The sequence below is a fragment of the Branchiostoma lanceolatum genome, chromosome 11 (assembly GCF_035083965.1).
Source record: "Branchiostoma lanceolatum isolate klBraLanc5 chromosome 11, klBraLanc5.hap2, whole genome shotgun sequence".
NCBI lineage: Eukaryota > Metazoa > Chordata > Leptocardii > Amphioxiformes > Branchiostomatidae > Branchiostoma > Branchiostoma lanceolatum.
The window spans coordinates 6,859,382-6,873,660 of NC_089732.1; the positions used below are offsets into that span (position 1 = coordinate 6,859,382).

General features: G+C 41.9%; 1 protein-coding gene across 1 annotated transcript; it reads left to right on the forward strand.

Moving 5' to 3' along the window:
• Positions 1-388: 388 nt before the first annotated feature.
• LOC136445355 (uncharacterized protein C19orf44-like) lies at positions 389-4,389 on the forward strand. The gene is made up of 5 exons (XM_066443320.1): positions 389-519; positions 974-1,792; positions 2,507-2,602; positions 3,186-3,349; positions 4,105-4,389. Exons 2-5 carry the CDS (start codon positions 991-993, stop codon positions 4,180-4,182), a joined length of 1,140 nt encoding a protein of 379 aa, XP_066299417.1. The 5' UTR covers positions 389-519; positions 974-990; the 3' UTR covers positions 4,183-4,389.
• The last annotated feature ends 9,890 nt before the right edge of the window (positions 4,390-14,279 follow it).

Sequence of the window (14,279 nt, forward strand, 5' to 3'; positions counted from 1 at the left end):
CAGCTACAACTATGTTGCTTGCTTGAAATATCTATTATAGTAATTAGCGTTAATTTTCAACGTTTGGTGACTGTATTCCAACATTCAGTTGAATAAGTTTTGTTTTGCCAGAAGTTGAGAGAAAGAGTTAAAAGGGTAATGTTGACCAAATAGAAACAAATTGAGAGTGCCATTATTCAAAATTTAGTCCTACGTCAATTCATAAAATTAACAGGAAATGTGATAAGGGGGCAGTGGTTGTTAATAGGCCATTGCCTAGATTATCCTGTCATCGTGGGTGAGTGAGTGAGTGAGTGACAAAGTAAGAAAGTGAGTAAGTGAGTGAGTGAGTGAGTGAGTGAGTGAGTAAGTGTGTCATACATTGCAGTGACTATATTTAATGCTCCAACATTGACATTCATGATGTCTTGCTCCTGCAGGTCTCAGAGGCAAAGTCCCTGGATGATTTCCTCCCCAGCGATGTCCCAGATGAGGCCAGCCTGGCAGAGAGTATAGCAGAGGACAGTCTGTCAGCTGCTGGTAGGAAATATACTCATCATAAGCTTTGTATACATTTTCCACCTAGATATAAAATGGGACTGTATGCTGAAAAACAGACAATTTAGATAGATGACCATACACTGTTGTGAGAAGCAAAAACAAAATTTCAATCACCCTCGGTTTTAAAATTTGATATTCAAGTCCCTTGGAATAATTCTGTTGAATTGTCTAATAGATTTTATGGTTTCACTAAGGTCAATGCTCCAAGGTAAATGATGATGTGTACAGTCAAACCTGTCTATAGCGGTCACAAAACTGGCCGCTATGCAAAGGTGACTGCTAATACAGATTTTACTGTACATTGCCATTGCCACTGTGTAAATAGTGTATCAAAGTTTGACACACTCATGTGTTTTAACTATTGGTACAGTGATTTGTTTTCAGAGGGTCATACTTATAATTTGTTTCTGTTTTGTCATTCTAAATCTATTAGGTCCAACAGTACACATCATGAGTCTTGACGACTTAGCTCCAGCTGTGGACATCACACCAAAACCAAAGCCACGAACTGCCAAAACAAAACCGTCGGAAGACAAAAGAGCTGAATCCAACACAAGACTTAAAGAACAAACATTACACACCGTTGATGAACTATTAGAAGATGACGACTCAGTGAAGTCAGCAGCAAGCAAGAAGAGCTTTTCTGACGAGACAGTCACAGAGTCAATCTCAGAGAACATAGGTGCACACCTGAATCTTCACACCGTAGACGAACTACTTGGACACAGCGTATCAGACAAAAGTGACAAATCGGAGAGCACGCAAAGTCGTCCCAAACTTCAAGGTCTGCACACTGTTGACGAGCTGCTTATGTCGACTTCAGAAAAGCGAGAACAAAAGGAAGACACACACAGCTATGAGGATGACTTTGACACTGAGGTGCCGACGGAATCTATCTCAGAAAGAATGGGGAGCAAACATGAGGTTTTGGCAGATGACACGTATTCAGAAACCTTTGAAGAAGGCAGCGGGACTGAATCATCAAAGACTTTCTCTGAACAGACAGTCACAGAAACACCAAGCAAGTCTTACACAGATGTTTCAAGAAGTAAAAGAAGCAAGGGTTCCAGAAAGACAGACAGCGAAGAGTCCTACAGTGAGTCCACCAGAAGTAGAACACTAACAGATAGCTCTGTGTCTGACAGTCGGACAAGCCGTACTAGAAGTCGGACTCCTACAAGAAAGGCTGTCAAGGCTTCAGACGTGGGGGTACAAACATCAGTAGAAGGACTGATGCACCAGTGGACAGCAGGTAGGGAGGCTGGGGTTGTTAAAGGAAGGCTAAACTTGAAATTGAAAAGCCTACTATACTTTGCTATAAATACCCCAAAGTCAAGTTCTCACTTGTTTTACATAAGTGGTACTGATGGCTACTCACCTGTTGATTGAATTAATCAATTGTTAGGTCTGAATGGTTGACGTCCAGTTCCGACATTTCCCAACCAGAATGAAAGGCTTTCAAATCTGGATTTCCTCAGAATGGGTTTCGAGGAGTTTTCCAATAAATTTTGAGGGAATCAACAAGATAGTGAGCTTTGAATTCAGAAATTCCTCGAAATCCATCCTCAGGAAAGCCAGATCAAAAAGCCTGTTTCATTCTGGTCGGGAAATGTCTGAACCTGATGTCACGGTTAATTGTCACCTATTGAGACTTAACAATTGATTAATTCAATCAGGCTTCCCCATATACTTCTTACACCATGCATGCAATCATAATTCTACATCTCTCTGTACTCATCAAGCATATTGAACTGTTTATTCAAGATATAACAGAGAAAGACACTGTAGCTAATCTGTATGTGAGTAATCTTTGAACTTTCCTAAACAGTTCCTTATTTCTGAAACTTTAGTGGATAGATTCATGAAGTAATTGCAGTTCAGATGGTGTTTCACAAGCCAAAACATTGCATGTGTCCAATTCTGTTTGTAGCTTTACATATTCATGTAATACTGACCATCTATCTAGAGTCTGGGTATGCAGCCTTGGGCCCTCAGTATGGTGCTGGGTACACTGACCCCACACCAGTAGCCACACATGTTGTCAACCCTGATGCACTAGAAGGTAAGAACATGGTTTTCTTTTGCTGCTAATCTATATTTTTGAAACACTGTACATCAAATCTTTTGGTCAGCAAGTTTTTCTTTGGTGGAATAAATTTTTCAGGACAGGAGGAGTCAAAAGCGTTATTTTCTTGCTCATGTGGATTAGAAAACTGTTAACCACTGCAGAGAAGTAAAACAAATCAGTCTTCACAAAACACTAGAACACACTAGAAGACCCTGACTGTGTACTGTATGTGCTGTCTATCAGCTGGTGTCTATGTAGATTAAACAGTTGTTGTTCTGTCACAATAGAATTAGAAAGGAGAATTAGCTTGAAAGTTCATCTGTGTTGGTAGAAATCATTCTGAAGTTATAACTTTCCAACACAAAAATTGGACTTACCCAAATTTTTGACTGTAGAACACCAGTTTTTGTCATATAACTTGTTTCAGAAAGGAAAATTTGCCATGCAATGGGCAAGATGATATATTCTATTCCTTTTACTAGTTTTAGAAAACCATGTCAATGTTAAAAGCAAAAGTGTTTCCATACCTGCAAAACACTAAGAACATCCTGACTGTGTACTGTGTCCCCTGTCCCAGCCATGACCAGCTACAGTCCCAGTGTGCTGGCGCTGAACGACTTGCTGCGGCAGCAGTTGCAGCTCACGCAGCAGTTTGTAACCAACACCCGCAGACTGCACCAGTTCTACATCAACTCCCTGCAGGCCGACCACAGCTACACCACTCTACAGGACACACTACAGGTAGGGTAGCTACACCACTCCACAGGACACACTACAGGTAGGGTAGCTACACCACTCTACAGGACACACTACAGGTAGGGTAGCTACACCACTCTACAGGACACACTACAGGTAGGGTAGCTTCACCACTCTACAGGACACACTACAGGTAGGGTAGCTACACCACTCTACAGGACACACTACAGGTAGGGTAGCTTCACCACTCTACAGGACACACTACAGGTAGGGTAGCTTCACCACTCTACAGGACACACTACAGGTAGGGTAGCTACACCACTCTACAGGACACACTACTAGTACAGGTAGGGTAGCTTCACCACTCTACAGGACACACTACTAGTACAGGTAGGGTAGCTACACCACTCTACAGGACACACTACAGGTACTCAACTCAAACACCCCTGTTCTGGAGTGGTATCCTCCCTATGTTATCTGTTCCATTGTTTGAGCAAAGGCATTGACACTGTCAGTCAGCTTCTAAAGAGAAAAATAGAATGACAGTCCCTTTGTCTGAAAGTTTACAATATTCACATTGTAGTATATTGTTCTTAGTGTTTTAGAAACACAAACAATTTGTGCCCCATAACATTTTGTACCATTTTGATCTGTCTCCTTGAAACTAAAACAAAAGCATTGTGAAGTTTCTGAGATGTGATTGTTGTTACCTTAGACCTGCTAGCCTTTGGTGTGTTATTTTCCAGGTTTTTTAAAGTACTAGTATGATGTTACACCATTGTATGATTGTTTCCTCCCAGTTTATCCAGGAGCATCGCCGTCCAGTTCTTACCACGGAGGAGGCTCTACAACAGATACAGAACAGCACAGACAGATGACACATTCTGTCAAGGCAATTTGAGGATTTATATCAAGACTACATCAAGATGGGAAGTCAAAAAAAGCCTGCAAGTGGTAGTGAAGGCTTTGAGAGAAGTGACGTTGCTGTTATAGATGTGTGTGTTTTTTTCAAATCAATGTACCATTTGGGAGAGAAATCAAAAGGAGAATGAACTCAATAAAAGAATAGTGGAGGAGACTGGAAACTTTGTTGTTTTGATTGTCAGATTTAAAACAAATGTTACCACTAATGGTTGTCACTGATGATTTACTGAAATCTTACAGTTGTTTCTTTTGCAAAGGCCGCTACAGCACACACTGAATGTAAAAATTCATCCTTAGTTTTATTAGTGAAACTCAGCAGAAGTAATAAGTGGATACATATGTACTTGGTTTCACAACTGATACTTTAGCCATTTATGTCATCAGAGGATATAGCAATAAATGACTTCCTCACACGAAAGATAAACTCATTCAATAGGTAAATACATGTGTAACACATTTTGTCACGTCCGGTCAATGCAATATCAAAGACAACTTCAAAGTTGATTCACAAGATAGAGACTCTGTTATAGTCAAGTCTAAGCAAGAACAAATCAAACTCAAAGAGAACATGTTCACACTAGGGGTGGGTACCGGTACCGTGTACCGGTACAAAACCGGTATTTCTTAATGGACCGGTCAAAAAAAAACGGTCCGTAAAAAATCAGTGGACCGGCCTATGGACCGATTAGAAAATTCATACCAGGCGGCCACATAACTGGTCTAAGAAAATACAAAACAGCAGATTTAACTTCATTTTCGAAGACGTTAGCTGTGAATCATACCTAGAAACACTTAAAGGATTAGTAAACAGACGGCGAGAAGAGTATAGTTATAATTTTGAGACAAAGTGCAAACCTAAGAAATTATATCGTTCCAGACATGACGTTTGGAGACTTTTGCGTGTGTCTCGCTCTCCAAAATATGATGTACTGCGACACTACTATAATCAGGTACAGGTACAGGTACAGGTCCGGACCTGGACCTGACCCTCTGGACCTGGACCTGGACCGGACCTGAATTGTTTGTACCGGTACCCACCCCTAGTTCACACCCTTTGTTATCACATGTATTACAAAACCTTGCTGTTTTCAATCTGAGATGGTTTTACATTCTGTTGCTTTTTAACACTGCCCCCCTAAAATGTTGTAGTGAGATTATGGGTGATAGGCTGGTGCTTTGTTTGAATACAAAACAAACTGTACTTGGTCCACTGAAGGAGGATTCCCGACGACAACAATGTGCTAGGCACATGTTATCTAACACTTTGTTGGGAAGGCATGTACTTAAAGTCCGTTTCGGAAAACTGATGCTAATGTTCTTGAATGCCAAAGTCAATTCCAAAATCAAAGAAGAAGTTTTAAAAGGACAAAAAATTGAACCTATATTTCAGTATACCATACTCTGTGTGTTTAGTCATTTGTTCAACCTTCCTGACCACGCAGATTTCATAATGAAGACAACTTTTTTTTTCAAACTTTTTTTCATTCGCAAGCTCACAACGGTTTTTGGGTCCAAAGAGAATGTCATCCATATAATCAAATCAACTTGAACGTGGCCTAAGTTAAAATCAATATGTATGAATAATACTGCCAGATCAATGGAACATAATGAGTAATGTGATACTATTCAAGTTGAAGGTTTATTTTGAGCGACACGTTCTGTGTTTTGATGTCATTGCCTTGTGCAGCAGCGACATTAGCGGCCAGTAATAGTACTGCTGGTAACGCTGTTCCCTGGAAACTTGACTTTTAAAAATGCCGGATATCTTCTTTAAAACGAGGAATTGTATCCTAAGGAATTCTACATGGCTAGTAAGTAACCACTGGATGATAAATAGTATCAACGTGTTTGATTTTATGTCGGCATTTCGCCGAAAATAAAGGTTTTTGAAACGGCATTTCCTACCTAGCTATTCTTCAATTTCTTGTTCCTAACGCATACACATAAATGTAAGTTCTCGGGAATCTTTCAGTGGACCGAGTACACTCCGAAATCTTTCCGTGTGTGTGTGTTACTTAGCGGACCGAGTTCATAGAGAAATTACGGCAAAGTAATAAAGATTTCAACAAAAAACTCGATGGCCTACCGCTCATGGTGAGAGAGAGCCTTCAGGAGAAAGGGAAAGAGCACAGACGTTTTCAACGTAGCAAGGCTCCTGTCCTTTGGATTTGAGTGTACGACCATAAGACCAGCAGATTTCATTATTTTAATTCAGCCAGGGAGAACATGTCGCCATCTTGGCGATTTTTGATGTGCCCTAGGGCTACATGTACAAACCAGTTCGTACAGAACACAAAGTAAATCAGATTAAGAGAACATGCTAACGAACTCATATCTCACTGGACCCACTGCAACCGAGCGATTTGACAGAGCACTAAAACGATTTCCATCGATAAAAAAGTAATATTTTTACGCTTTGTATGTTTTGTTGTCTTTTTAGTCATACTTTGACCTTTTGCATGATATTCCCATTATAAATTCAAGGGTAACCCAAATCTAGTTTAGGACGCAGCGACACCACACCGCCAGCGTGCCGCACGTGGGTCCAGTGAGAGGGGGCTTTAAGGGACAACATGGAAGTGATCTGCTTGAAATCCAATATTTAAGCAAACCTGAGAGGATACGTTGGGTTTCTTCGTAAAAGTATGAAGGAACGTCCCTTTACGTATGCTTTAAGGTATGCTTAAATATTAGGTTCGTGAAGTCCAGCTCTGACCACACCCCTTTCAACACGTCGACTCTGCCAGCTACCCTCGCGATATCAATACCAAATGAACCTTGAACAGGCCATTCTACTGGTTGAGTATCAGATGTTGCTTACATGATTGTGAAAAAGTAACAGTATACATTTCTAAAGATTGTGAAAACACTGCAATACTGAAAGTTGGTAGTCAGATATCTGTTGTATTGGACATTGTGATACAACTGTTGACTTCAGTAAAGACGGGTTTATTGTAACATTCATGTCATACTACATTTACGTATGTGAATATACAAAGTTTCCTATTTCAAACAAGAATACACACAATTACCAGCTATGGGCTATTATATTCCATTGATTGGTGGTTTCATGTTTAAAACTCCTTGATTGCAAGGTAAGTATTTCCCAAATGTCGTAGGGCCTGTCCAAAAATATGATCACCCTTTCTACTGTTCACAAACCGACTAACAACTACATTAACACGTATACTCCAAATGTTAAGATTTTGATAGCTTTTTTGTTAAGATTCTCACACACTTGACATATGACATCTTGCACACAGGTAACACGAGTAAAACTGCAAATAACGGCATTTTACACTGGACCAACACAATAGGACAAAAAGTACATATTTTCAGTTTGTAGGGACACGCGGACAGCTTCAATTTCAAACAACGACACACAAAAAAGGACATCCGTGAACTGTATGCGTACATTTCAATAAAATCGTCGGGGTACATTCGGTACGCAAGGACTAAAGCTAGTGCTTTAGTCCAGTCACTATAACGGCACCACTTAAAACGGCAGCCGCGCAGATTCAAGCCTGGCCATACGATTGCAAACCAATCAGGCCGATTTCAAGTACCACGATCTTAAGTGTCAGGATGTTGGCAATACTATTCAGATCATCGAGATAATCGCTCTGTTTCGTCCACCCTACTGCTTGTGCCGCAGGCGCTGGTACCCCAGGCGCTGGTGCCACAGCAGTTGGTCCATTGAGATTTTCGATGTTTTGGGAACCTTGAAAGCTGAATATACCCATCAGAAGCACTTGGAACAGCATGCTGAAACCAACCAACCCTATCCTACAGAAGAGAAGAACATACATGTAGTCTGATGACGAGAATCACCTGTTTACATAAAACACATCATGACATCTGTCTCACGGTTTTAAGGTAAGATTTTACAATAAGATAAAACCGTTAAAACCAAGCACATACGTTGACTTGTTTTGATTTGATTTGATTTGGTGGGACACAGGCAGTTATCATGGGTGTCGTGACCCACACGTAGCAAGACATATATTGTATAGACCCAGGCCCACATCTAAAAAGCAGCATACGTTGACACATTTTTGCAAGCCTCTTGCTAGAATAAGGAAAGGGACATTCGCTACTTCTTCCATCAAACATAATCATATCTAAGTTATGGTTTTGAAATTCCGTAAATATGAACGGAAGACCCAACGGCTTTGAACTTTGTATGTCCTACCACATTTCTTACTTTGCCCACTCATCGCCTGTGTCCACACCGTTCGGTGACCTTGTGATCGCCAATATCAAGGAGACGTTACTGGTCAACAGACTGATGTCCATCAGGCCCTCAACGGTGGTCTTCATGGTAGCGTAACGATCCAGGTGTGTTTTCTTCACTGCCATCCTGTTTTGGAATGAAATTTGGTAGTTTCGGATGTACGGATATATGGTTTCAAGTCGGTAGAACGCGCGTCGACTCTGTCAGCCACCCTCGCGGTACAAGTGTCGGTCGGCGGGAGAAGTCTGGGTGGGTACAACAAATATTCGTATTGTAATCATTGCCTTGCCAGCGCTGACCAAGCGCCGTAAACAAGTGTATTACTTGCCAACGGTACAAAGAAAGGAGCCTAACATAAACATCTACAAGAATAGAAACCACATGATCCTTGAACGGGCCATTGGCCATCAGGTATCTTACACCCCGCTTTTGTAACCCCGTTCGCAACCGCAAATGTTAATCAATAACAGTAACGTTATACATTTCTAAAGCTAAGAGTTGTAAAAACACAGCAAATGTAAGATATGAGTGCATTTAAAGGCCTTTAATTTCGATACCACTGTTGACTTCAGTGAAGACATGTACAATGGTTTATGGTAACATACTATATTCATGTATGTGAACACAACTTCATATTTCAAACACGCGCACACTTGACAGCTATAAGCTATCATATTCTACTCTATAAAATCGATTGTTGTTCTAATGTTTAAAACTCCTTGGTTGTAAGGGATACATAATGGTAAAGCGGCCGACCTCAGGCTAAGGACCACGGATAGCATATTTAGCCAAGCACATCGGGTGCTAAACCCTTCTCGATAAATGTGTTGGGTTCTTTTACGTGCAAAAGGTTTTGGGATTGCGCTTGAAGCTCCCTCCTATAGGGGGCCACCGGTTTTACGTCACCATCCGAAATGACGAATGCAATAGCTTACAACACGAGAGATCTTTATTGACACAGCACAACAAAAGCACAGCGACTTTTATATGGTCTACTGCATCTATACATACATACAAACGAATAGGTGCATACCAATGAGTTTGATTACACACAATCATATGGGATAGAGCAACATGTCGTAATTTCATGTGTCGTATACTTATACAATGCTTGTTCTAAAGTCCAAATATTTTTATGCATATACCTATCTGTACACAGTAAGGATGATCACCTACTAGTATGTAATTGAATCTATCAGCAGAACGGGCGCTCCACCAAATCTCTCTCTATATGTAGTGTCAATTTCTCTATGTCCTCTTGTTATTTTTGCTGTAAAATTACATGATCACAATATGCAATTATAAAAAGAAAGGCGTTAGATGGATTAATCAATCTTTCACCACTGAAGAAATATATAGATATTCATTGCTTCACAACTTTAATTTCCCAACATTCAATCACACGTTAAGTAGGATAAGACCTGTCCAGAAGATACAATGTACATCCTTTTTACTGTTCCCAAACTGATCAACAACTAAAAACTTATCTAGATGTTGAAGCTTTCACACACATCATAAAAGAGCAGGTCTTGCACACAGGTAACTCAAGTATAACTGCAAATAACGATATATTTTACACTGGAGCAATGCAATAAAAAAACTCGCAATATATATTTTCATCTTGTTGGTACACGTAGATAATCAATTCCAAACATCAACACACACCAAAAATGGAAACTGTGTACAACCCTGTGCCGCTTACATTTCAACAAAAGCGCCAAGTCCTCGGGTACTCAAGCGCTAAAGCTACTGATCAGCTTTTGTCTGTGCAGTCAAGCCCGGTTTTTGGTTTTCCTACACATTTTGTGAAGACTGTGGTTCAGCCAAGGAGGTGAAAGTCAGGATTGCTAAGTCAACCCTTGCACTGTCAAAGCTCAAACACATTTGGTCCAGTCATAATATCTCCATGTCAACCAAGATCCGTCTACTACGTTGCCTTGTGTTATCAATATTCCTGTATGGCGCTGAGTCGTGGACACTAAATGCAGAAATAGTGAAGAGAATCAACGCGTTTGAAATGAACTGTTACCGCAGACTGCTACGAGTGCACTGGACATCACACACCACAAACAGAGAAGTCAAGGATCGTATCCACACTCTACAAGGCCCACTTGACAGTTTCCTGTCCTTAGTTAAAAAGAAAAAAAACTTTCACACAAAAGCGGAGGGTGCGCGGCCGCGGGGACGTCCCCGTCGGTCGTGGATCTCAGATCTCAAGGAGTGGAGCGGTCACTCAGTCAACCAAATGACCAGACTGGCAGAAGACCGCCAGCAGTGGAGAGGCGACGGTTTTCTTTAGACACACGGTCAGGAAATATCATGGGACCCCCGCGGCGCAGAATTCCATTGGTGTGCGCGTGTGACTCAAAGTGAACTCTTGCGCTCAAATTCAAAATGGCGGGGGAACCGCTTGTTTTCGTCAAAAGATGAAGCTTTTACTGACTTTGCAACAACTGTTGCCCTGCGGATGAGACGTTGAGAACGGTGCTCAACAAAGAAAGAGATTGAGGCTGGTACAGAGACGGACGGGATTTAACCCGAGTTCGTGGCCGCCGCCGGGGATGTCCCGAGGATCGAGGAATAGGGGCATACTAGAGAATTAGCCACTGGTAGCAGCTCGTCGCGCCGGAATAACCGGTTTCGGATGAGAAAAATATGTTTCCATTGCTAACTGCATGCATATTTACAAAGAAAACGATAGAAACTTTCCTTCCCGGACAGGAAACAGCACGCTGTAGGCTTATTAGCATATCACCCACTTCCGTCGCCGGCGACGATTCTTCTTTTATCTAAGACGAGAAAAACACAGCCACAGGCCCCCCCGCTGAACGTCGTGCGACTGGGTCCGAGGTGGTCGCACGACATTTCGAGGATTTCCCGTTTATTGCCGTCGTACGATTGTTTTGATCGTCTATAGACGGCCAAAAAATACCGTCGCCGGCGACGTCGCCCACGACGATGATCGCACGACTCTAAAATGTCGTAGGTGTAAAGGGAGAGATCGTCGGATCGTCGTCGGACACATTTTGGTTTTCCGACACAAATGCAAGGATCACGATTTCAAATAACATAATAAAAGCGGCCATGATGTTGGCAGCTACATTCGTCCTGTCCAGATTACGGTCTTCTTTCTTCCCCTCCTCTCCTTCGTTGTCAGCACCTTTTCCGAGTTCTTCGATGTTTCGGGAACTCTGGTAGACGAACAAAACCATCAGACCCACTTGGAGCGCCATGCAGATGCAAACCAACACCATCCTACAGAAGAGAAGGAAATACATGTAGTCTGATTACGAGAATCACCTGTTTATATAAAAACACATCTATGTAAAAGAACTATGTTTAACACTAGGGTATATATGCCAAACAACGACTCTACAACCAAAGCACTTAAGTTGACACATCTTTGCAAGCCGATTGCTAAAATAAGGAAACGGACATACGCTGCTTCTTTCATCAAACATAATCATATCTAAGTTATGGTTTTGAAATTCCGTAAATATGAACGGAGGACCCAAAACCTTTGAACTTCAAACGTTTTATGTCCTAGTACATTTCTTACTTCGCAATCTCCTCGCCTGTGTTCGAACCGTTCGGTGATCTTGTGATCGTCAATATCAGGGCGACGTTACTGGCAAACAGGCTGACGTCAATCAGAGCCTCGGCGCTGGTCTTCCATGTGGTGTAATGGTCCGGGTTTGCCTTTTGCGGCATTTTGGCTTTGAAAATGTAAATTTGGTATTTTCTAATTGTAGGAAAACTACAATGAAAGATATATTGCGTACGTCGACTCTGCCAGCCACTCTTCCGACACCTGTACCGGTACAATATATATTGAGGAGCTGTGAAAGAGCGTCGCGACAACACATAAAGCATTGTAATCATCTCCATGCCAGCGATGACCAAATGTCATAAACATATGCATTGCGCATGCCTTGCCAACGAGGGAAAGAAAGGCGTCTATCAAACAAAGTACAACAAAAGCGGTAACCAGATAAACCTTTCGCGCGGTTTGTTTGTCACAAAGCTCACCCAGAAGGTCATGGTCACAAAAACGCCCCAACCTAATCCCCACAAACCTGTCTGTCACTTTCCTTTTGTAATCCTATTCTCTCCCGCAAAAAGCTGCGTTGCTCTCGTTGTTCCTCTTCGCTACATCTATGTACATATGTATCATGATGTGAAAACAATTTCCTGTTTCAAACACGAAACACCTGTCAGCTAAAAGTTACTTCATTCGTAGAATTAATTGGTGGTTTGATGTTTAAATCTTCTTTATTGAAAGGTAAAGCGGTTAAGAGGACTAAGGAACCTTTTTCGCGACACTAGCAGTACGAGTACCGGTACGAACATATGCGGCCTTGTAATCATCGTCTTGCCCGGCTTGCCAAGCGTCGTAAACATACAGTGCATTCCCTTGCAAATGGTAGAAAGAAAGGTGCCTAACATAAACGGCAACAGAAACAGTAACCTCGTACACGTGAACAGGCCATTGTATTGGATGGCTATCAGGCGTCTCACTTGATGGTTATGATCACGAACTAACGCCCACGCAAACTGCTTGCTTTTGTAATGATCTTCTCCCCCGCAAAGCCAAAGAAAATCTGCTCAGTTGATTTGCTCCCACTGTTCTTCTTTGCCTCGGCTGTAAACCTATCAAACAAACTACAACAAAAGCGGTAACCAGATAAACCTTTCGCGCGGTTTGTTTGTCACAAAGCTTACCCAGAAGGTCATGGTCACAAAAACGCCCCAACCTAATCCCCACAATCCTGTCTGTCACTTTCCTTTTGTAATCCTATTCTCTCCCGCAAAAAGCTGCGTTGCTCTCGTTGTTCTACCCTCTACCAGGCTCCGTCCTATCGTTGGGAAAATAGCAGAAATCAGCCGAGGTACTCCGCTATACAGGGTAGGTTCGTAAAGTTCCATTTCGATGGACGTCCATCGAAATGGAACTTTACTGTATAGCGGACCTACCCTGTATAGCGGAGTACCTCGGCTGATTTCTACTATTTTCCCAACGATAGGACAGAGCCTGGTAGAGGCTACCGTTCTTCCTCTTCGCTACATCTATGTATATTTGTATATGTGAAAACAATTTCCTGTTTCAAACACGAAACACCTGTCAGCTAAAAGTTACTTCATTCGTAGAATTAATTGGTGGTTTGATGTTTAAATCTTCTTTTAATATTGAAAGGTAAAGCGGCCGACCTCAAACTGAGGACGAATGAACCTTTTTCGCGACACTAGCAGTACTAGTGCCGGTACGAACATATGCGGCCTTGTAATCGTCGTCTTGCCCGGCTTGCCAAGCGTCGTAAACATACAGTGCATTTCCTTCCCAATGGTAGAAAGAAATGTGCCTAACATAAACGGAAACAGAAACAGTAAACCACGTACACGTGAACAGGCCATTGTATTGGTTGGCTATCAGGCGTCTCACTTGATGTTTATGATCACGAACTAACGCCCACGCAAACTGCTTGCTTTTGTAATGATCTTCTCCCCCGCAAAGCCAAAGAAAATCTGCTCAGTTGATCATTTGCTCCCACTGTTCCTCTTTGCCTCGGCTGTAAACCTATCAAACAAACTACAACAAAAGCGGTAACCAGATAAACCTTTCGCGCGGTTTGTTTGTCACAAAGCTCGCGCAGAAGGTCATGGTCACAAAAACGCCCCAACCTAATCCCCACAATCCTGTCTGTCACTTTCCTTTTGTAATCCTATTCTCTCCCGCAAAAAGCTGCGTTGCTCCCGTTGTTCCTCTTCGCTACATCTATGTACATATGTGTATATGTGAAAACAATTTCCTGTTTCAAA

Bases quoted from the DNA above. Each gene is read 5' to 3' on its own strand.
- LOC136445355 (XM_066443320.1), top strand. From the start codon at position 991: ATGAGTCTTGACGACTTAGCTCCAGCTGTGGACATCACACCAAAACCA. The intron at 2,603-3,185 runs GTAAGAACATGG...CCCCTGTCCCAG, and splicing joins CAACCCTGATGCACTAGAAG to CCATGACCAGCTACAGTCCC. The intron at 3,350-4,104 runs GTAGGGTAGCTA...GTTTCCTCCCAG, and splicing joins CTCTACAGGACACACTACAG to TTTATCCAGGAGCATCGCCG.